Source organism: Amphibalanus amphitrite, unplaced genomic scaffold (assembly GCF_019059575.1).
Source record: "Amphibalanus amphitrite isolate SeventyFive unplaced genomic scaffold, NRLGWU_Aamphi_draft 000639F_arrow, whole genome shotgun sequence".
Lineage (NCBI taxonomy): Eukaryota > Metazoa > Arthropoda > Thecostraca > Balanomorpha > Balanidae > Amphibalanus > Amphibalanus amphitrite.
Window position 1 is genome coordinate 384,279 of NW_024882133.1, and position 25,035 is coordinate 409,313.

General features: G+C 47.7%; 1 protein-coding gene and 1 long non-coding RNA gene across 6 annotated transcripts in view; one reads left to right on the forward strand and one right to left on the reverse strand.

Annotated features, from left to right (window-relative positions):
• The window catches only part of LOC122363784, a 65,404-nt gene extending 42,077 nt beyond the window's left edge, over positions 1–23,327 (forward strand). The window contains exon 3 of the long non-coding RNA XR_006253426.1: positions 23,254–23,327. This is a non-coding gene — a long non-coding RNA (uncharacterized LOC122363784). The remainder of the gene's footprint in view (positions 1–23,253) is intronic.
• The window catches only part of LOC122363782 (potassium voltage-gated channel protein Shaker-like), an 82,305-nt gene extending 57,574 nt beyond the window's left edge, over positions 1–24,731 (reverse strand). The window contains exon 1 of one of the 5 annotated variants that reach the window (XM_043333430.1): positions 24,510–24,731. In XM_043333430.1, coding sequence (XP_043189365.1) covers positions 24,510–24,559 — 50 coding nt within the window. In that variant the 5' untranslated portion in view covers positions 24,560–24,731. Of the gene's footprint in view, positions 1–4,663; positions 5,121–9,912; positions 10,234–24,509 lie in introns of those variants that run through there. The other 4 variants (XM_043333429.1, XM_043333424.1, XM_043333423.1 and 1 more) reach the window with 4 other exon arrangements.
• Positions 24,732–25,035: the final 304 nt, after the last annotated feature.

Genomic DNA, 25,035 nt, shown 5'->3' on the forward strand with positions numbered 1-25,035 from the left:
AGCGTTTCTTTTCAGGACGTTTGGCTCAAGAAGTAGTCATTTATCTTTGTTTGTAACAAATGCAGCGCCATCGTACGGCTAGGCTTCTACTCGACTTTCATGAGCAGTACCATGCGACAGTTTATGCCCAGAGCGAGGCTGGAAAATACAGAAATAGAAAATTCCCGCAACTGAAATACATATTTCGAGTGGATGTATGGTGTGACAAGAAGAGTAACACCGGAGCACAGAAATATGTATGCGATGCATTGCGAATAAATACAATGTGACAAGTAAAATACATAAATGGTGAGAGTAATCGATATCTTTCGAGGAATCAATGCTCGGATGGTAATGTTGTGGCTCAGGAGCACGTCTGCTTCACCTGCTAGTGGATAATTTCTCTGTTGATGATCATGGTAAATAAACAAATAAGCAAAATCCCCAAATACTGGATCAATACCATCCACCGCAAGCTGCATTCCACTTCAACAACAATCAAGGATATTTGAAAAATAGGGCTCGAAAAACGAGCAAAATGGGTCTGTGACACCGCCACATCAACCTTAATGTGTTACTGCTCGATTACAAACCATCAACGCCCACAGCAATTGTGTAATCAATACACGCAATAAAGATCTCACAAGGGACATCATCCTTCCCATTTCATCGATTGAGCACCGTTTCCACCGGGTCCCAGGCTGGCCAACTCCGACAGTTACCCCGCCTGGGATCGCCACAGGTCGGTCCGGCGCGGCGTGACCCCGAGGAGCGGGGCGGGACGCGGCGCGAGCTGGCGCGGGCGACCGATGAGCCGGCACTCTGCGAGCGATGGCCGGCATTCCGGGGTTCAGCGCGGCCCGGCGCGGGTCGCCTGTCTCGTCACACACCTCTGTGGCTCTGACGGACGAGCCCAGCGGCAGACAGTGACCCACAGAGCCGGCCGGCCGCTATTTCGGCAAGAATGCCCGGCGCGCCGCGGGGCCCGCGAGTCGCGCGCGACCCGCACGTATCGAGGGGCGTAAATCGACGCGGACAGCGCTGTCAGGTGTCCGGTCCATTCTGCGCGCCTGGCGGATGGCTGAATTTGTGATTGATGTGGAAAATAAAGTATAACTCAGCATGAGATCAGAGATAAGAAGGCAACAGAGGGTAAAAACTAAGTTGTCAAAGCTTAATTGAAAACTATTACTAGCATATGTCGTACTAGTGCCCTATTTGCATGTTATGTAGCTGACAAATAATTCTTCAATCCATTGGTATCTTGCATTTTGTAAGAAAATTTTAACTAACGATTCTTCATTATGCATATTTACACCAGCCTACGGCCTATGCATTTTGTCTCGTTCGGGTTGGCGTTTATCGGGCAATAAATGAGAATGTAGGCAAAGCACGAGGAAATGACCAGTCATTGACATCACTCAGGCAACTTAAAAAAGTATTTCTAAGAACATTAAAATAATCTTAGAAGCAACCACAGTATATGTTACCCGTGAAAATGGGGTGGCAGGAGTGGATTGTAAGTAAATTATAATGTAACAGAATTGGCCCCGGTAAAAAGGGAGTTCCCCAGCATTTAGCGACCACCAAACACGTTCAACTCTGTTTGTGCCTTGGTCACAGCAAAAATAACTGAACAGCTCCACAATCACTCACTTTTATACAAATTACGCTCAACAATATTCCGACAAATGACATATTGTCAAGAATAACGGTCATTGACACGCCGTCTACTGCACATATTAGCACTCGGCAATAGCACTCCCACCCATTATATTTCCTTGTGTGGCATAGGCAAGCCATCAGGATAATTACATCACACCCCATCGCCCTGATGATTAATGACACGGCATTTATCCCAACGAGTCCGTTGTGGCTCCCGTTTATCCTTCACACATAAAACATGGTGGAGTGTTGACAATAAAGACCCGCCTCATACAGCATACTCGGCAAAACTACGAATTACAAATTACAAATTAAATCAAAGAATATTTAATGACATTTTAGCAGCTTCTGTTACCACAGTATCGCATTGTGTAATGCGTATATCCACGCGTGCTTTCGACCCATCGCGGGCTGGTTCCTGGCGGATTTGTCGGGACCGCTCGTGTGTGTGTGAAGTGTGCCGCGGCCACCGTGCAGCCACTCCGTCAGCCCGGGGTCGGTAATCAATGTTCCATGATGACGATAATCGCCCTGGCACCCCCCGTCCCTTCCCCAGCCGCAACAACCGCGGCCCTGCCTCATTCACCACGGCGAAAAATCGAACGGAAGAACACGGCGCTGCAGAACGGCACCGAAACGCAATATTTAAATCTACATACCAAATATCTAATGCATAAATTCATCTTGCAGCCCTTATGGCGTCGAAGAAGTGTTCTAGACGCAGAGTTTTGTTTTGAATGCGTGAATTTCTGATCTAAGAACACGAGTTTTCCTTTTTGACGTTTAAGTTTGACTGGGAATGTTGACGTTTTAACGATTGCTGAAATGCATACATGTGAATACATGCCATTGTAGGAATATGATAAAGCTTAGATAACAAAATATACCATATTTTATTTCATCTAGTCGTGTGAAATGCCCATACAGTCCCAGTGTTCATGAGATACGAGTCTGATACAAAATGTTACCAACATAACTATACCCATGTGGCTAGACATCTTGGTTTCCAACAACAGGGGAATGTCACCACATCAATCAGAATCGATGTTTGAGAGTGAGTTTGCGAAATCGGTGGATCCGCGGATTTCCTAGGGAATCCGCGAAGTCCCTAGTGGCTCCGCGGACGAACACCAAGTCTAGTATGTTCGCGGATAAACGGGCGGGGATCCGCGGATGAACAAGACTCTTCAGGATAACCGCGAACTCCCTGAAGAGTTGACGAGATCCGCGAACCACCCGGGGAATCCGCGGAGTAACGATTCATTCTAGTGAGTTTGCGAAGGTCCTTTGCGTTTCATGCAGCTATCTTATGACAAGAATCAAGAATGCAAGGGCATATTGGTTAGATCGTCTGCGACTTAACCCTCGCCCGTATTGGTGTTTTCCCAGTTGCTGTTGGAATTCGCGGAGTAGGTAGGTACCGATTCATTCTAGTGAGTTCGCGAATTATTCTTTCATCTCGCTTAGACGTCGTTCGCAAATATCAATATGCAATTAAATAATAGACGGTAAGCCATTTTTGGCGTGGTTGAACTTCTGCGACCAGTCTGCTTACTTTTCTCCCAACCATGAATGGAAAGCTGGAAAGGCATCTGAGCGATCATGTGAATGTATGCAAGTGTGTATGAATAACAGTAATGCTCACTCTTCCTCAGGGGCGGAGCTTTCTGTACAGTTGGTGGGGCAGTTGCCCCTCCCCTCCCCAACTTGCCCTTTTGCCACAAACCGACCTGACCCGACCGGTCAGCACCGCGCCTACAGCCGCTCCAGCCCGGCGCCACAGTATATCTATTCTGGGGAGCATTTCGACTGGAGGGGCAATGCTGAACTCCGATACGAGAACCCAACACGTACAGCCCACCGCTAAAGTAATGTGTGGTTTTACCTATCTCAACGGATGGCTTTGACCGACGATTTTTAAATGCGAACTGATTGAAAAGAAGACGTCAATAGATAAAGTTGTAGCTGCAAGGGTGAAGATACATGTAAGCTACATTTAAAGTCTCGTTGCAGTCTGGCTAATCGTTCCTAGGCTTCAGAAGCAGAACATACCCATGACTGAAACCACACCTTACTTCTGCTGTGGACGAAATTACATCAACAATTACATCAATTACAATTACATCAACCCGCGCAAAAATATCAACTTTGAAATTTGAGCTAATTTGACCTGACCTTGACCTGACCTTCACCAGAGCATAACCTGAACTGGCCCCAAAGGCTGCCTTACCCACATAATCGCATTTGTAAAATGGTAAAATGTAAAATGGACCATAAAACATGCATCACATCATATTTCCATATTGTGACCCTCTGTGACCTGACCTGGCATCAGTGACCTCAACTAGCAAAATATGTGTTTGAAGAACAATTCCCCATCGTTGATTTTCAGTGACATGCATTTTACTCGATTTTACAAGCACAACACATTTCTTGAAATGCCTGTAAACGGTGAAAATTCGACATTTGACCTGACCTGTGACGTTATCGCTTTGACCTAGGTCAATGAAATTGGGTCATAAGGTAGTTCCCCGCTGGGTCTATCCAACACCGTTTGCGGCTTGTCGCTATGCTACGTGGTTCTCGAGATCTTAGGGGGGAATGCCCCCTCCCCCCCAATAGGGCGCGTTGCTCGGCAGACCCCAACGGGGCGCGGGTTAAGTCGCTAATGATCTACCCAATATCCCATGCATTCTAGTCTAGATAGCTGTATGAAACGCATAGGAACTACACAAACTCACTAGAATGAATCGTTACTCCGCGGATTCCCCTGGTGGTTCGCGGATCTCGTCAACTCTTCAGGGAGTTCGCGGTTATCCTGAAGAGTCTTGTTCATCCGCGGATCCCCGCCCGTTTATCCGCGAACATACTAGACTTGATGTTCATCCGCGGAGCCACTAGGGCCTTCGCGGATTTCCTAGGAAATCCGCGGATTCACGGATTTCGCAAACTCACTCTAACATCGACAAGACCTCGTCGCCTGGTCTCCCGCGACTCCCGATCCGCCGTCGTGACTTACGTGTGATCGTGGTAGCGCACGTGCCGCATGCCGGAACCGTCCATCCCATCGCCGCCCAGGCCATACATGGCCACGGCGGCCATGGTCGCAGGCCCGTCCGCCGCCGCCGCCGGCGGGGATGACGCCAGAGACGCCGGCGGGGACCTTCCGGATGACGTACGGCCGTCCAACTCGGTGAGTCGTCAACGGGAACGGAGTGTCACTGGCGTCACCGAGTCACTGGGTTCGGAAGTTGTTGAGTATGGGAGTCTGGGCGATTTAGTACTGATCGCCCATCACTTCTCAGTGTGCGCCAATCACTGAGTGATGATGCCAGCGGATGGCACTGATGAGATGTCACTCACTCTCCGTTATCAGTAGTCCTATTTCACATCACGATCATCCAAAGTCCATACACTGGGATCGCTAAAAAGCCTCAGCGAGTCCGGTCCCATTGTCCTCATTACCTTCAGTGTCACCCCGACCAACTCCTCGCTGTCACTGCGACCACGACCAACGAGACACCACCAACCCACCGCCACCGACCCCGTCACCGCCGCCGCCGCCGCCGCGGGCGTCACTGACGCGACCCGGCCGTCGGACGGCGCTCGACCCCGGGCCGGCCGCCGACCGCCGGCGGGTCGTCGCGTCGGTCCGGCGGCGCACACCTCTGCCGCCGACTCACGGGCCACGCTCAATTGTTTGCCACTGGCCATTGATCGGGGCTCCCATAGTAACGCTGTCGGCGTATGTACGGACAGTCCGGCTTACGGTCACGGTTGGGTCACGGTTACATCACGATGGGGTCACGATCGGGGTCACGGTCGCGTCTCGGTCACGTTGTGTCGCCCGAGGCCTTCAGAGGTGGCGTTGGTAGGCGCGAGGTGACGGCTGCCGCGGTCAGGAGCGGCGCGACAGCGGGAGAACGCTGGTCAGTGGCCAGCAGCGACGACAGACGACAGACGACGGACGACAGACGACAGAAGACAGCTGACAGACGACGGACGACAGACGACAGACGACAGAAGACAGCTGACGGCTGACAGAAGACAGCTGACGGCGCTGACAGACGGAGTATGATAGATGACCAGCGACAGACACTGACTGATAGGTGGGTTTTATTTGAACTGGAACCGGCACCACGCTGTGCCATGCTGCAATAGTTATTTTCATATCTATATTTATATATTTAGGCACCGGGCTTTGTTTTTGTTCAATGTTATTATACCATTTACAGCAGTGGTGATAAAATGAAGAGGCATTATCCACTCCATCAGCCTACTTGTCTTGAGACCAGCAATTAACGCGCAACAGCGCGGCAACAACCTGCTCATTGACCGCTGTTATTCTTTAATGGCGCTGTCTAAAAGAGAGCGATGGCGTCCATTTCTCCAATAGGTGAACTCCTCGACTGCTGTATCGGTCGGTCGGCGTGGCACGCACGCAGCTCGGTCGATGGGCGTCATTCCGGTCACTTCAGGGCGGCACTCTGCGCGAGCCGTGCTGGCCACCGTCCATAGTTCACGGCCGGACAGCTGGCGGCGCCAATTTGTCGGTGACAAAAGCGGCGCACACGTGTCAGCTGCGCCGGTCACATTGGCCGCCTGGTGAGCGGCGCGGTGCTCGGCCCCGGTCTCCTCCAGAAGGCCGAAGGGGAGCCGACATGGAAGTCGAAATGTCAGAATGGAAATGGACTACTGAGCGGAACTGGCCGGGCTCGGAGGGAGAGGGAGAGAGACAGCTCCACTGTGGATCTCTCTGAGTGAGGTCACTGCCAGGCGAGTCATGTCAGGTGTGCTGCCAGCTGCCAAATGCCAGCGCCGTTTGCGCCGTGACTAATCTAATTGGCCTGATTGGTTCAATCGAGTTACCTCAGTGGACAACAAAGCGGAGCGTCGTCGAACCTTGCCCCGTGATCAGATTACAGAATGGCTCAGGACTAATATTACTTAGAGCAGTGAACGAGACTTTAGACTAGGTAGCAGTGACGGGAGTTCACCTTACGTCAAATTAAGGTGTTTTTCTTTTTATGTAACATTCTTTTTCTTTAGTTGCGTTTCGATGAATTTCGATGCTCTTTCTAAATCTTAAGATAGACAAGACAAAACTGTATTCCAGACCATACTGGTCCATAAAAACCCTTCACATCATATAAACACACACACAAACACACATGCTAAAAAGACACACACTGCAGCCTACACACAGAGGAGTCAGGTGACATCCATGTCTGCCCATGTATAAAGTCTTCCCAGCCATGACCTCCTGATCCTTGACTGCCAAAGATAAAGTAATCGATATAGATATAGATAGATAAAGTAATACGAAAGATAAAGTAATCGATTTCATATTACTATTTCCATCCATTTCACATCAATATGTATAATGAGAAGCGTTGTATTACGTATGATGCTCGACACCTGCAATAAAGACTAAAGATGAAGCGAAACAAAATTGCGAGTGCTAACAGCACAGAGGAAATGTGAACATTGTACCCGCTAATAACTCAGATAAACACTAGCATTTTGTTCATTAAATTCGTTTTGTTTTAAACATCTTGTTCAGTAAAATTCGTTTTCATGATGCTTATTATTTCCATTGCTCATTCACCTCACTTATTTTTCGTGGCGCGTGCTGCCAAGTAGCAATTAATCAACCATACCTGCATTATTTCGTATCTACCACACATTATTTGCCAATCATTCCGTAAATACTACGTGGAACAAGGTCCCAAGCCCATGTGAAGCCTCGGCGAGCCAACGCGTTCCGACTATTTTTTTCTGATCATATATTACCTACGCGTACACACACATCTATTCAGGTACATTAAAAAGGTACGCATGGCACACAAGAGTTCAGTTCAAATGTGAGCCGACCTTTTGAGGCTAGGCTGACGGCTGCACCATAAGGACGTGGCCCGAAAGGTCAGTGCGCCAACACTCAACTGCACGCTACCTCAGGAGTGAAAGGACAAGCAGCGCGAGTACATTGGGCGACGGTATAAAAACCAATTGCGCACCACGCCTTTTGACTAAGGACAAGGTCAAACACATGCATCGGAGGTACCCAACAAATGGGAGCACGCAAAACGCGCTGACTTTTGATGCCACTGGCACTGACAGAAATCGATGACGCACACTATCTGTCGTCCGAAAGTATCAGGACAGCACGCTTGGCGCTATTGTACGAAGCTGGTTGAAAGCAGTGGCTAGCTTGAGGTCCTCAAGACTATTTGAAACACTAGGCAGTATAGCCTGAAGTCCCTCTAGTGAATATCCGAGGCCTCTCAGACTGTCGGAACTACTCTTATAAGAATGCTCTGAGCATCACTCCCCAAATGACTACCCTCGTCCCTCAGATCCCTTTCCTCAGACGGCGGCCTTCAGGAACACAGAAAGCCGCCTTGTGTACTGTATAGTCTTTAAACGACCTCCAAAATGGTCCTAATGTCCCCAGACGATAGGAGGAGACGTATGGATGATTTGACCGGCTGGTGCGCCACTACAGACGAGGCTGTCCCGAAGGAAAAGCATGCCCACACACGAAGGTACCGGCCATCCAGCTTCACAGTCACCCAGGAGAAGCATTTATTGCATTGCAGGCTCCAATTTGCAGCTGCTTTCACCGATTGCCAGGATAGGTTGACCGTCATTTCGAAACAAGATCTATGCACGGATGAGATGGCATGGTCATCAGGTCCACAGATTAGAAAAAGATGGTCACTGTTCGCCAGAGTGGATGTTTTCTAATCCTTCCTGAGCACGCATGTCACGTTTGTATTTGTGCATTTCCAGCAAGTCGCAATTCACAAACAATAAATTCCCTCCTCATGGTGCGGTGCTTGAGCCCAGTGCACTGACATCAAGCAGCACCAGCTCGCTCGACCGTCGACGGACAAGTCCCTGCGATCGCAGCGCCCTCTTCGCACGCGAAGGGAGGTCGACCACCACCGCACTGACGCCCTGTCCACCTCCGCATAGGTGGCGACACACTCACACTCTCGGCACCTCGGGGATGACGATGACGGCACCGATAGGCGCGATAACTAGGATCTGCTTTCGACAACGGGCTAAGGGGCTGGGAATGGAGCCAGGAGATAGGAGCCCCCCTTTTTTTGGGAATGGATTTTTCTTATCTATCCTCAGGAGGCACAAATCCAGTCGACGTTTCCAGGCTAACTCCTCAGTCCTCAAACCCCTTGGTCCTGACTGAACGATCACTTTTATCCGATGTGGGTAGTTTCTCAGCAGCAGGCCCATCGTGCGGTGGGGTTGACGTTAGAAGGGCTGGTTGGGCTGTCCATATGACGGTCTCAATCACGGCAGAGCGCCAGAGTCCCCGCCCAGACCAATGTCTCCCCCTAATTCATCAGTCATTGCAATCCTATGAAGCCATTAGATCGAAAGGGCTTAACTCAACAAAGCAAGCAAAATTTATACAATGAATATCGGCTCGCAAATCATGCAAGGATGGAGGTTAAAAATTATCAAATATTACTAAGAAATTTATTTTGCACACTTTCCGATTGTGTCTGACTTAGCCAAGGCTTAATGCTTGGGCTACCTAATGCCAATAACCGTTTGAAATATGTTTTATAGCTGAAACAGCTTTTATGCAATAGTATCAAATGCAACAATCGTGTGCCATCGACTTAGGTACCAATTATTGTACTGCCATCAAGACGCGTCAGTTGCTATGCCTATCATTTCACATTATGGATTTAGCTTGGGAGTGTTTATCTCCTAACAAGATCATGAACAGATCGGCAAGGGGCGTGCTGCATATCAGTAAGAAGTAAAAACGTTTTCTGAAGTTAAATAGATAGGCACAAGCAGATGCGATCACGACTGCAGCCAGTGCCTCTACCATGGAATATATAGCCTACGATATATGATGCGACATAGACTACACATCGTAGACATTTCGTGCCTTTACCAGTACCAGAATTTGCTTAGGTACTTAGTTTCTTGAAGTGAGGTTTCTCAACGCGACGTGGTGACTCGACCTCATTCTGTGGCTCTGTGCTGACCCTTGTTGCAGCAAGTGTGGAAATGATGTAAGTGCCCAACGGTGACCGTCATTTTCTCCTAGATTTCTTGAAAAACAAACCTGAGAACAACCAATAAATACCCTTCCTCCGCGGCACGGAAATGCTCGCCTGTTATGACAAAATGATGTAACAAATCATGGCAGCAAAACTAGTTGACGATATATTAAAAAGGAAATGGTTATGATCCGTATCTCAAACGTCGGGAGCTCTCGGTGCCTACCTGTCGTTCCTCCTGTTGCGTGCGCCACCTTGGATACACGGTCGACAGAGTGACGGCCAGCATCCCGAGGAGCCACCGGCGCCGCTGCTGGGCTGGCGGTACTGTGGCTGGTCACTTCCCACAGCGGTCACACTCCGCAACATGACGGCGCTGCACCAGCTTAGATAACGGTTCGAGAGGAACACTTCCGAGTCATTAACACGGCACCAAGTAAGTGTTTTGAGGTTTAGGAGAGATCGCGCCAGAAGGTTTCACCGCAATGCATTTTGGCTATCTGTGCCTGCAACGAGAGCGCCGTTTCTGCGTCACACATAGCAAGCCTCGAAAGCAACGTTCTCGGTCTTCTGGGCAAATCTAGTGAGTCAAACCTAGAAAGTCCACTGGTCGTCCTTTTTGCATCTGCGCCACTGGTCGCCGCGACTGTCACCATCCGCCACATGTGCCGGCGTCTGGTCTCCACCCGGACCCTCGTCGCGCCAGCCGCACCCTCGTGATTGTCCACAGGTGTCGGCCACGGTGGACACTTGGTGTGTGCTCCTCAATAGGAGTAGTGACGTGCAGGCGCACAAATAACGTATAGAAGCAGATGGAGTCTGCCGTGATACTGGGACAATCAGTAGATCCGGGATGGATGCGTTTCAAATGCGTGATTGCGTTCAGCCACCGGTCAGCTTTATTCCTCTGTCGCTTGCTTTGACTGCACTCTGTTAACACATATTTTCGCTTAATTTGTGCTTGGTTTGTTATAATTTCAGCGACCCGTTGTTACGCAGCTGTCACGTTTGCTAGATTTAAAGTTGTGTGGTTGTAGTATGGGCATTGGGGTCAGCAACTGAATTGCCACTAATTACAATTCATGAGGGAGTGGAGGCATTAACGGAGTTACGGAGTAGGGAAGTGGTGTGCGTGATTTAATGATCAGGTAGCACGGGAAGCAGCATGTAATTCACGCAGCTACGTTTTACTTTATAGTCGTTTTACTCAGGTAAAGTTTGCACGCAGTCTCGCATCACTTAGCAAGCAAACATGTTTTTTAATGCTTAATTAAAAAGAAAAGAAAACATATTCATAATGCTAGGCCACGATCATGTGAAAATGCTAGGTATATATCGATTCCAGATTCGAAATAGACCTATGAGCCGTCCCAATGCATGCATTTTTTTGCTGTCCTTTCAAACTATTCAGATCATTTTAGCGTTGTAAAACAATAAGAGATGATAAAGGAGACATTATATTTTTCGGTCACTGACCACCAGGTAGGAACACCGCTGCAGAGCCCTTCCCCTGGGAACAGGCGCTTCCACATGGGACAGGCCGAGGGGAGCTGTCCACCGCACCGGTTGTCGAAGGGTGGCCGTAATCCCAGCAAAAGAAAGCATGAACGACAACCACCGACGCGTTCATGTTCTTCATGCCAAGTTTTGACAGAGATCCCTGTTTTGCACCTAGCGGTAGCAGACGGAAGCTTACTTATACATGGAAATCATACCAGATGGCTCTGGATATGCCTTGCTCGTTGGCGTTGCCGATGAGCGAATGTTTCCAACCCGTCGGCTTGCGGTCTTTGGGCAATAAATTGTCCAGCCAGCCTTCGACGCTTATATAGCCACATATTGATAAGCTGCACTAGTCCACGCATCGCCTGGGCTTGGGACGCGCACGGCACTGCTATATCGCGGGCTGCCTGAGAGTTATGCTGTGCCGCAGTACACGGGCGCCACGCGGTGCAGCCTACGCTACAGGGTCCGACCGCGAGCGACTCGGCCTCGCGCAACGACGACGGACACGGTGTGTGAGCCGATCGTGAAGCGGCAATCAATAATTTGTGATAAAAATTCGACACTATTTCGAGGACTTGAAATCTGAGCATGGTTAGTATGAAGGCTTGTGTGCATGAAGGTTATTTTGTGTGCATTGCATGGTTGTTATGGCGTTAATTCGTGCTCTGCGAGCATTTGCCCGCTTAGTTGGTGCTTTAACGTCTATGTTACTGATTCATTTTATTCATTACACTTACGTTTTCGCTTTTGGTATCGTAAAATACGATATTTAAACATTTACTTGCGGCGTGAATGGTACTCTGTTATTTGGGGAGATTGGTTGCGTAGAATGAATAGGTGCAAGGATGTTGTGCGTTCCATTCCTGCAATTTACGCTGTTGATGTCCTCTTCCCATCTGTTCGACTATCCTAAAAAGCGTTTTCGCTTTGGGTCGCAAATCAAATAGCCGCTGCTTTCCCAATCAGAAACTCATTTGGTCCAGCCACAAAAAGTCGTGCTGCCGCCGACCAACTCGGTTAGAGCAGCGCGCCGAGTTATCGGGCCATTGTGCGCCCTCCCCGCCTCCCGCTCGGCCGGCCGGGGCCGCTGGCTCGGTCGAGTTTGTCCATAGCTGTTGGCCGTGATGGACGGTACTGCCCCGGGGAGGCAGTAGTCGGAGCAGGCCACCGAACCCGGCCGTTACACCGCCGACAATCAGTTCAACAGCTACCCAGGCCCGGTCGACCCAACGTCGGCACCGAAATAATGACATCGACGGAATTCCGCCTCCCGGGCGGAAAGTGAGAGCTTCTGGGCTGGTTGGCAAGCAGGCTTGGTTTAAGGGCGTCCAGGGCTAGATCGAAGTACGACTGGGTTTAGTGGAATTAGTGGCCGATATAGAAGCCAATTAGATCCAAAAGAAGTCGATGGCGGCCAAGGACAAACTACGGCATCGACTCGTAACAGTATACTGCCTTGGCATTCATAAATGCACATGCTGCTGCAGAAATACCGAAAGCCTGCAGAGCTAATCGGAAAGGGAGCATGACATTGAGACGGATACGGGTGACCGATTACGGTGGGAAATATCAGCGCATATCCTTATCTAGTCCGACATTCTGTTCAGCATGTCATCACCCAGTTGATGATCAGAATTGACGACACTCCACGAACACATTCAATTCAAATATCACATGTACTACCAGCATTCACAGATTTTCATCACAAAGCCTAAAGTTGACGTCTGCGTCTGTATTGGGATTAGATCCGGGTGCGCTGGCGGAGACCGGCCCGCGTAATGCGTATCCCTGCCCTGAGCTCTGCGCGCCCGATGAATGATTGATGCACGGATCCGAGTGGCACACGAATCACTATCGCACCGATAATCGATTGCTGAACAAGGTGTTCGGCTGACTCTGGATGTCGGCCTGTCGACGCCGCGCGAGTTGTGGTGAAAGAGTCCGACAGTCCTTGCAGCAACCCATCCGTTTTTCCTTCTGTTTGTCGGTTTGTCCGATTATCAGTAAGACCTTCGCAAGTCACTCGTCGGTTTGCACGCCGTCTGTCCATTTGTTTGACTTTTTCATCACGTGAATCAACTCACTATCTGAATGGTCCGCCAATGCGGTCGCTCCTTTTGGTAAAAAAGCTCGGTTTAATCACAGCCCCCAAAGCCATCTCAAGATTTTTCTGCTCGGCAGCAGCCACACAAAGCGCTTCGTTGGCTGGTGCCGGGGAAGCGTTGGCGTTCAATTGAAGTCCAATCAGCACACGATTCGAGTCCGCTTAGAATGCGCTCCGAGTCTGGCTGGAGCGCGGTCTGCGGCTCACGCGGGTTCGCTCTAAGATTGGTTCGAGCTGGCTCGGGCCCCGGCTGGTGTCTGTTCTGACCCCTACATAAAACTCTCAATCAGAGTCCAGTCCAAAACTGGCATGGTTTCGTTCGAGGTGCGGTCTGAGTCCGCCTTGAGTCCGTTTTGAGCGCGATCGGAGAGTTCTCTCGGCATCCCTCCTCACGCGGAGTCCGAGTTTTGCCGACCTCTCTGTCAGTGATCTGAGCGATGCCATCGGCCCGACTGAGCGACCTCGCGGACTCAATGGGAGTTTGGTGATCTCTGATTGCCGGCGAAGGCAGCCATCAGAGCCGTTCGCGAGGACCTCGATCATCATATAACGGCAGTGAGAGTGTAAGAGAGAGGGAGAAAGAGACAGAGAAACAGAGAGAGAGAGAGAGAGAGAGAGAGAGAGAGAGAGAGAGAGAGAGAGAGAGAGAGAGAGAGAGAGAGAGAGAGAGAGAGAGAGAGAGAGAGTGAGAGAGAGAAAGAGAGGAGAGAGAGAGAGAGTGAGGAAGGGGAGGAAGAGATAGGGAAGAGGATGGCAAGGAGATATGTATATGGATGGAAAACAAAGAGAGAGTGAGAGAGAAGAAGGAGAAGAGAGAGAGAGAGAGAGAAAGAGAGAGAGAGAGAGAGAAAGAGAGAGAGAGAGAGAGAGAGAGAGAGAGAGAGAGAGAGAGAGAGAGAGAGAGAGAGAGAGAGAGAGAGAGAGAGAGAGAGAGAGAGAGAGAGAGAGAGAGAGAGAGAGAGAGAGAGAGAGAGAGAGAGAGAGAGTACAAGAGGAAGCACGGTTTGCTTTTTGTCACAGTTTCGAAATCATATCATACCAAGCAGCTCGTCATGGATGACCGAATGACGGCAAACACAATGTAATGGCCTGCGTTTCTTCGAACGAAACAACATATAAAATAAATGAATCGAAAGCTTCCATGGGACAGAGTTCAGTTGTGGATGGCCCCCGCGTGGTTGGTTATTCATGAGTCTTGACGTACAGTCGATGAAAATTCAAAGGCCTGCCTAAGCGGAAGTAGTGGGCGTAATGCAGTGTCTATAAACGCACGCCTTAAAATAGGATAACATCGACTGAGAACAATGTGGGCGCGGGTGGAAGTTAAAATGGGGCGTTAACGCCAAACGCTAGATGATGATAGGCATTCCTCGAAGCCTCGTAACCAAAATTAGAGCCCGGATATTACTTACGCAGTGTCATACTTTCATGCAGCTTTCTATAGAAAATAATATCCTAGAAAACAAAGCACATCTAGCATATTTTATTATGCATATTTGTTGATAAGGAATCTATGTAAGTTCAACCTGCCCTTTGTAGTCTTTATTGCATTAGATATAAGGGTTCTATTTCTGGGTTAACTGAGTTCATGTCCCCAGTGATGATGCCTCTGAAAGTTCGGCGCGGAATGCGGCATCCTGAACATTGATCTACAGCTTACAGGAAAATCGCCTTTATCAGTGCCCGGCCGGGAGCAATAGCAATATATTATTCCCTGAAGCTCTATTTGCAGGCTGAAATTCGCAGTGAATAGTTTGCCTGCAGGATCTACAGGCCAATCTCGCCTTTAGCAGCGCCCTGCTGGGATTAGCTGCGATAAATGCCGAGAAACTGTAACGAGAGACGAAGCACAACAGCACAGACAGCGAATTGATTTGATACTATTCTCTATAAAGCTGTTGTACTTTTATATATTTGATTACTTTTGAACACCGATATATTTCGAATGACTCAAAATCAAGTGCAAGAACATTGCAAATGGTGAATTAAGCTGTCAAAAACAATAAAAGCTCGAATAAATGCAATGTTTAACATAATCCTTTATATTCTAATTACCGAAGAAATAAGACTAATAGCATCAGCGAAGCTTATGGTTATCTTAAATGCGACTTTATCTACACTTTTAATAATGAATGGTTGAAAGAAAGGGAACGGCCGATGTTTTATTATATTTACCACTAATTGATCAGACCCAGAGGGTAACACTGCACCGCATATTAACCCGCGACCTGGTGGGGGGGGGGGGCTATTTTTTGCCCCCCCCCCCTCCAGGCTTTTCGATATATCTCCAGAACCGCTGCGCCGATCGTCACCAAACTTTCAGTACCCTCTCGGACATCAATTTTACACATGGTGACCAAAAATTTTTTCCAAAGGCTATGATAGGTTGGCCGAAAATGACGTCAGAGTGACGTCATGTTCTGCCGTTTTCGACCCAAAAAAGGGTTTCGCGGGAAGAGCTGTCAGGCCTATAGCTTTGCAAATACAGAAAAATGATAAGGACATAAAAGCTGTAGAATTGACAGGGCTACAAAACTGCTATCTCGGATTTTTGAAATTTTTGGATTTTGACCCCCAAAAATCAAAAAATATTTTTTTTTGATATAATGATCGAAAAATCCAAAAAGTTTTTTGAATTTCGCAAAAACCGGAATATATGTGATAGTCCTTACCGACTTCCATCCACATACCAAATTTGGGATTGATACCTCTTTTTTTGGCGAAGTTATAGCGAAAAAAACTGTTCAAAATTGATGACGTCAAATTTTCAAACTCAATTTTTAGCAATTCTAGACCACGTAGCGCAAAACAAAGACCACCATTAGACTCCCCGTGACGAGCTGCATCGAATCAATACCCATTTTATGCAAAACTATCAACTTTAAAATTTGACCTTTTTTGGCCTGACCTTGACCTGACCTTGACCTGAACTTCACCAGAAAGTGACCTAAGCCGTACCTGATAGTCTTATAACCAACACCATTGAGTTGGAAATGAAAAATTGGCCATAAAACATGCATCACACAACCTTAGTAAAGTTGGGCTCATGTGACCTGACCTGTGACCCTTGGTGACCTGACCTGTGACGTGACCTGGTATTGTCAGTGACCTCTAATAGCAACATATCTACTAGGCAACTGACGCCCTATCGCTGATTCTCGACAAAATGCGTTTTCCTCGGTGTTATAGCGCATTCCCTAGAAGACCCGTGAACGGTGAAACATTTCATCTTTGACCTGACCTGTGACGTCATCGGTGACCCCGAGGTCAATGAAATTTGGTTTCCCTCGACAAATTTGACAGGCCTTTCGAACGCCGTTTGAATTTTGCGGATCCGTCGAGTAGTTTCGGAGATACGAGGGGGGGGGGGCAAAAAATAGCCCCCCCCCCCACCAGGTCGCGTTATAAACAGACCCCACCAGGGCGCGGGTTAATGCGGAGTAGATGGCTTGTGAGGGATAAAGCTAATAGGCAATATATTTGCTGAGGAATGCAAGGAATCATAATCAGTGCCAACTCGGAATTCAACCGTCTGGAAGGCTCTCCGAAAATACGGAAATGTTTCGCTGAGTCCACGGAAGTCAGCCTCAGCTACGGAAAAGTCTATGTAGCTACGGAACAGTCAGCCTATGCCACATCATTGGCCGTGCTCATGGTGTGTCAAAAGTGGAAATAGCCGCCCGGCTTTAGTTCGCCAGCCTTGTCAATAGATGGCAGTACCACAATATGGGCAGCGGATCGTGCAATGGGGTTGGGAACTCGATTTTTTAAGAATGCATGAAAATGATCAAACTATTTTCACAGAATTTATGGTGCATACCATTGCCTCATAAAATCAATAAGCTGAGAGAAATGGGGGAAGAAAGATAGGAAACTTGTTTTGAAAAGTTCTTGAAAAAAGATGCTCTTGATGCTGTTACGTCACATGTCACCTTCTGCGGTTGACAAATAATGGCGCATCTGGCGCACCACAGATTACATGTTATATCAATGGGTGAAAGATGTTGTTTGCTTCACTCTGCCATTCGCGCTGTTTTTAACTTTAAATTATGCTAAAACATTTACGGATGAAATGTTCAGTGTCAAAAATTGATGTGTCTGCCGTGTACTATATTCCCACTTAACATGAGCGCGGGATAAACATTTTATGTACCTCGAATTTTCAAATGATAAAGATGATGAATCGGAGGATGCTGAAAAGCAAAAGCTCATTCCAATATTTGGACTACTTTACGATTAAAATGTTTACATTCCTGTCATCTTATTGATCATTTATTTGTTCTTTTTTATGAAAATAACTTAAGGCGTTGAGAACCGAGGTAATTTCTATCTACCGTGCCTTAACTTACCAGCAACAGCAATCTATCTTGATCTACGCCCTACGGTGGCAAGGGAGACTGTGAAAGAAGCGTAAGATGGATTCTAAACAATTCTTTTGTGATATACTGAAGGGCAAAGTGCAGAGAAGAGCGTACAAGTCCTGTTTTGTGCCAGGCTGTTGTAGTAGCACTTATGAAACTCCGAAAACGATCTTCGTTCATGTCCCGAACAACATCATTGTTGAACAACATCATCATGACATGTACCCTGTGAGGAGATGATCGTCTGCAATAGCAGGAAGAGCTGATGCAAGTACTTTGAAATCCACTATCAAGTCGGTGCTATTGTTGTAATGAGCACTGTGAGGTGAGATATTTTGTGCAAGGGCTGAGTGTAATGCCCAGGAAATGACCTCCATTCGCCCCCTGACCGGTCAGGGTTATAAAATTTGAGTGGATAGCGGTCCGTTTGGGGTTCAGATGTCAATTGTATTTTGTTACTGTCAAACAATACATGTTATGCTGGCAGCGAATGCATGTGTAGCGTCGTTTTTCGAAACAGAAGTTAGAACTGTAACGGCAGAGTGCTTGCTGGTCTCATCGTAAGTATTGTAAGTGTTGTAAGCAAAAGCATTGTCAATATTGTAAGTATTGTGAGCATTGATGTATGGTAGATATCACCTCACATGATCTCGGCTCAGATAACCCTCTCCGGTGTCCCTGTCAGTAAATGGCACCTGGATCATTACAGATAAGATAATTTGTCATAATTCTTAAAGAATTGGGTGGTTTTGACTCGTTTACTCGAGGTGCAGGTCGCATTTCAATACTTTTCCATAGGCTTGCAATGTAAAGGTCACGACTCTGACCTAACCTCAGGTCACAGATCAAAAATTCTGAGATATACAAACGACACATACTGCAGGTACTGTTTTGAAGACTTGATGATAGGAAATAACTTCGTGAAAAACTCAAGCTCTGACGTGTTTGCAAACTTTTCTGAGGTGGGGTCAACAAACCCGCTCTGGTTACCTGACCTGACCTGACCCGGCATTTTTTTTTTTTTTGCTGAGATGTGCGCAATGAGCATTTAGGAAAAGTCACCAAATATGAGCTGAATGTCTCGCGGCGTTTGGCAATTGTACAAGAAAATCCTGAAAGGTCTCCCCGTCCGAAATAGGGTTAATGTGTATATGAAGAGTTGCAGATGCCAAACATACCCAGATCTAAGACTGCAGTTCCCAGCGCCGCTGCAACGTTTTTAAAACAAACATACATAGGACATACAAACATGTTTATTTGCACCTGTTTTGGATAATAGCAACTCATGGCGCCATCACCCGCGATAACTGTTAGGATTTGAGATATATTTTATATAGGCCATTAGTTTGGCTGTAATGTTTATTAATATTAGTTGGGCGGAGTTTGATAGTTTTTTATTTAACTTGTGGTATGTTGTGCTGATTGCGGGTTGTTCAAACCTTTCAAATGTAAGGACCTTATTGAACTCAACCATACCCCTACACTACCCTACATACGACTGGACGCTTTCCAAGCCCACAAGCATCACGACGCCGAGATGGAATGTAGCCGAGAAATCACCCTCGCCATCTGCTCTAGAGCTAATCGTGTGGGGCGGCGTGTGGGGCGCCGCTTAGCCTATGGGGGTGCACTTCTAGTGGATGGGGGACGGGGGTGCACCTGCACCCCTTTCATATGGAAAGTTACTTCCCTGATTACAGCTCCCCGTATTGCACCTAATCAGGGAACGGCCAGCAAACGAAGGAACTATTTCTGGATGACAGGCAGGCGAATAACCGCTCACGCAAGGAGCGGAGCTCCGCCCCGTCCAAAGTGGCCAACAAAGCAGAGACAGAGGCAGCATCACATCTTCCATCAAAGAACTGGTTTCTGGCTTGGAAGATGAGCTCCATCTTTTCATCCGAGTCGGTGCTGTCAGGAATCAGCTGGTCTTATGGAGTGAGAGTAGTGAGACGACTAGCTATTGTATCAGAGCTGCCTGGTCTTCGTAGCATTTGCACCGATTCTTCTCGATCGGACTCTGAATTCTGTCCCTCCTGCGTATTACTTGAGGCATTGCTATGTAGCTAAGTCTTTGGCAGAGTTTCATTATCCATGCTTTGCAAACAGTGCCATAACAACGCAGTTAATTAATCACCAAGCTTCTTTGTAAGTTCCAATACAGTTGAATCGCACGCGATTTGAGTGCAAAAATCAAGAAAAGTGCCAACTTGTTCCCGTAAAATATTTTGAATATTGACCTAAAAAAATGAGTAATTTCCAGATAAAATAACAGCGAAATCAGTTTTCGCTTGCCAATAAAACTCACAGATATTGAAGCTCCATTATTAAAGGAACATTTTAGTATATGCCATTCTTGATAAAACTTCTTAGCCACGCAATACCAGCGCAAAATAAAGAGACACTGAAAACACGACCAATCACTCCGATTTACCATAGGAAAATACATAGAAAATGTATGTCTCAACTGCGCCAAATATACAGACAGTTATATACCTACATGTGACGTCATGATTAGCCCGACCAATCAGAAGCAAGTTGTTTTCAGCCACAAATAATTAATTTCTGAACTAACTAGGCATTTTTTTAACAAAGTGATTTCAAATTAAATCATTAAAAATTCTGAGCTTTTTTATTCTACCAAAACATACAGAGCATGCAGATAGGTCCCAACCCTATTGACGTCAAATTTTCGTTATCTGCTAAGAATTGAATGGCGGATCTTTTCATGCAAGAATCAAGTAAATCGGTCCACAACTTTTCTAGCAACAGAGATATGAAGTCAAACACCCTGCCAGAGCGGCGGCGCGGCGGCCGGCGGCAGCGGTTAGGCGCCGCCTGGGAGACTGGCGGCGCTGAACGGTTCCGAATTGGCACTGCACTAAAACCTGTTAACTGCTTGGAATAGTTATTATAGCAAAATTTTCATTCAAGTGAGGAATAACCAAGGGCAGGAAGTATGTTTGCTTGTGTGCGTACTATGTAAGCCAAGAAACTGCATTAGCAGATACTCGCTAATATTAGATCCAGCCAAGTCCAAACGCATTCCAGGAGATGTGTTTCTGATGGGTCAACAATATTTATCGTTCGAGGGCGGATACAGTTTTAACAATACAAAAAATATTTTTGCACAGCTTTATTCCTTGAATAATTCTCTTCAACGCCTCATTCCTAGTTAAGCGAATTAGCCTACCCTGGTTGAATAAATAAGGCGATTTCGCCACAAGGTCGGGGAAAACCGACCGAAAACGGCCGCGCTCAACGTTAATTTGGGCATGCAGACTCTTAACCCGCGCCGTGCTGGGGGGGGGGCGTTTTTACGCCCCCCCCCCTCAGGTTTTTCGCGAATATCTCAAAAACGGCGGCGCGCAGCGCCGCCGTTTTTGGTACACGTGTTACTACATCATTTCCGCACATGTTGTGAAAATTTCAGACCTAGGCCGTTCAAGGTCAGGTCACCAGGTCACGTCAAGTGACCTTACCTCAGAAAAAGTTCAAAGGCTCGCTATAGCTACACCGACTGAACGATCACTTTGAAACTTTCAGCGATTGATATGAGTAACAGTATGTATAAAATGTATATCTCGGATTTTTGATATCTGTGACCTAAAGTCAGGTCAATTTTGCGACCTCTCCATTATAAGTCAATGGGAGAAAATTGAAATGCGCCTCTTTTGGACGAATATCGTTCAAAACGCTCTCAAACATCGGTTCATAGGTAAACATGACACACTGAATAGGAAAAATGCACCTGTGACCCCTCTGTGTGCCCCTGAGGTCATCTCAGGTCATGAACGGTCGCCAGCAGTTTTTTGGCTATAACTTTTGATAGAGACGTGCTAGAGCGGTGAAAACACGTCAGATGTGTTCAGCTCGACGATACGGATCGACTGATATGCAACATGACCCTTTTCGGTCAGGTCATGACCTTGACCTGAGGTCAAATTTTCAAAATGACCTTTCAAGGTCAACAAATAGTTCATTCGACGCGTCTCGACGAGAGAAACACGATGCTGGCAAAAGTAATGTCATGGCGCTTATGAGTCAAAAGTTATTGACGAAAAAACGTTTTTCGTAAAAACGGCTATTTTTGGAGTTTTTGCCCTCTGGAGGCTAAACCGTTGACCTGAGGTCAAATCTGAGAACATTACTCAGAAAGGTCTGTAAAAGGGCTATCGAATGCGCTTTTCCGCGGCGCTGTAGCTCTATCGGTTCCCGAGATAGCCGTTGGCAGTTTCCAAAATGTTGAAATAGTCAACATTTTACCTTTGGTGACCTCTGGTGACCTGACCTTTGACCTGACCCAAAAAATGACCGAAGTGTTTTCGTCCTTATTTTTGACGCTCTTTCGATTGCCGCTTACCGCGTGTCGCTACGTGGCCCAGGAGCCGAGTTAGACGGGGGGGCGTGAAAACGCCCCCCCCCCAGCACTCGGCGGAAAGTTCAGGCCACCAGCACGGCGCGGGTTAAAAACTCGCATTAGGCGGGTAGGGTTTCCCAGGTATTGGCTCCAAAACACCGTATTCGGCTCCCGAATACATCCAAGTGACCCGCCTCGTTCCTAGTTAAGCTCTAATTAGATCAAGTGACTCATAGGGAGTGAAAAAGCGACAAAAAGCATGAATTTCCCTATGGCGGCGGGCTGCCGGGTTGCCAGACGGCGCACCGGCTATTTCCACTTTTGACACACCATGTGTAGGAGAACGTCACAATAGACACAGACGCTTGCGTATCAGCATCGCCAACAACAAGCAGTTGTTGCAAATAGTCCCATGAATTTCGGTATATCAAACTTACTGATTATTTTTACGGAGAATGGTAATTATACTGAAGATAGGACTGTTGGAATCGATACCTAGATAGGAAGAACTGAGGCTAAATTGAACTCGCTGTTTCGGAAAGGCTCCGTCTACAGTGTACACATAGTTCTCGCAGCAGAACTTATCTGGAAATACACGCCGCATAGCTCCTTCGAATGTCCACCAGTCCACAGTCATCGGTACTCACCTGGAACAAAGAACAAAATGCTGTTAGAGATTAGGGTCAGGTCAAAGGTCGGCAGGGTCGCATCAAAGGCGAGCATAACACCCCATCCCTGCTGCCAACTGAGCTAGTATAGTCGTTGTTCAGTTGATCGACGAGCAACGAACGATTGTAACATCGATTACGAGTCTGATTGAGCCGAAAAATAGAAGTGAAAGGCGCAGTTGGCTGGGGTCAAGAGTTCACGACGACGGGCTGTCTTGTTCTGTCAGGTCAGGTCACCACGTGAGCCAAAATTAAATACGAACAGTACCACATGATGTTTGTATTGAATGCAGGTAGGATTGTTGGTGATACACGGGGAAAAGTCATCAAGTTTGAATAAATAGCTTATATATAAAATTAGAACGCTGTAAGATTATAAAATGACATTTAGACACCACATCGCATGCTTAAGCCTTGAAGCAAAGTATCGATAGTATTTAAGTTCACATACTGTGCTTCACAAACAGCACTGAGTCAGTCATGACTAAGTCTTTGTTTTGGTACCTAGTCATAAAATCCTTCACATCACAAACTATTTGTATGTGTCATGTAAACTTGAACTTTGCAGCATACGAGGCCCACAGACTAAACAACCCATGAACCTCTGGCCTACTGATATTACCCACCGACCGACGGATCCAGACTTCACCACAGTGTCGGTTTACGACCTTGCGGGGCACTGAACGATGCCTGAACCAGCTCGCTCGCTGACGGGACCTCGGCCGCTGCAGGCCGATAGAAGCGAACGCCCACGACCGGACCCCAACACGGCGCCTGGCCGGCCACAGATAAACATAAACTAGACGCCGTCCTGTGATATGATAGGCTTGCGTGCTTTCTCTCAGATGGTGAGTGAAGCTGTCCAGTCGTTGTTTATGATAGGAAAGATGAAAGGGAGAAATAACTTTGATTGGCGTTTGAATTACATTTGCCTTTTTATGATGATCGACTCTGTATAAATGAGCTGTCTTTCTTGACAGCCAGCGCGGTTCGTTATTTAATTGCGTGCTCATGTTACTAAATTGATTTAATCATTTAATTAGTTGAATGATATTTAGCATGTCTTCATCCTTAGTTTTGATCCTGCCACTTTTCTGATAAGACGCGCTCCTTTCAATTAAGAATTGATAGCGATTAAGAGCTTACATTTATTGTTTAAGCCGGAATTAAGATATCACTTTGTCACCAAACAGAAAAGAAAACTGCAGCAGAGGCATCTGAGCTTTCCACCCAACAGTTGAAAAAAACACTAACATTTTCCTTCTCATTTATTGTAGCGGCCTGGCCAGAACACAGCCTGGCTGCCAACTCCAAACAAAACCAGCTCGACAAAAATAGCCAGAAGTCGGACACACTCCCAAGTGGCCAGGGTAGGAGGAAGCGGCGTCATTTATGCATTCCGAGGCGGTGCGGGACGCTCGTCTATGATCCCTGCTCGCCACTCCGAGGCCAGCACAGCGCGGCGGCTGCGGCAGCTCAGCGGCCGCCGGGCCGAGCTTTGGCAGCCGCCGGGCCGGGCTGCAGAAGCTCTGCCTCTCCTGGTCGGCTGAGCGGTCACTGATTGGTCGGGGCCGAGTCTGCAGCTCATCTCATACAGCTAGCGACGAGGGAGTGAACAGACTCAGTGTATCGACGTCGTCGGGCGAGGAGTATGTGTCTGGGTGTTCTCGCGGTAGGTACTCAGGTGACGCCGGTGGTAGCTCATACCACGGTACTCATGACTCGTACCGCGTTACTCAAGCCGGTACTGGGTAGTACTGCGGTACAATTGGTACCGTGATATGACTGGTAATGTCACAATATGTTACAGTGTTCAGTACTTACACGCGTCGCCGAACAGAAGCCGTCTCGGTGGCCGCTCCTATCATACTCATTGTTCTTCAGTATGGTGTTCGTCATCGCACTGACAGCACCCGTCACCAGTCGGCACGCGTCATCACCACCACGTCATCACCATCACCATCACCGTCACCGCCAGCACCGACCGGCACCAGCGTCACCAATCATCGGCTCCCACCGGCCACCTTCACTGGTGTCCGACCCACTGAGGAGCGGAGCTAGCATAACAAAAGCGGGGCGGAGCCTCCCACCGACCAGCGCTGAAAATAACCTGAGCCAGAGGTGATGATTGTTCGAACCGCTTCCGTCGGTCCGTGACCCTTGTGGCAAGGTGTGAAAGGTCATACGCTGACCTGACCTGACCTTACGACGGGGTCACGGTTCGATCAGATCACCCCGGTGACATGTGACACGTGGGTTATTGGGTGATTGAGGGGGTGGGGAGGGAGGGGTGACGACTGGAGTGTGGCGTGATAGCCAGAGGGAGCAGCCGGCCGGAGAGGGACAGGGA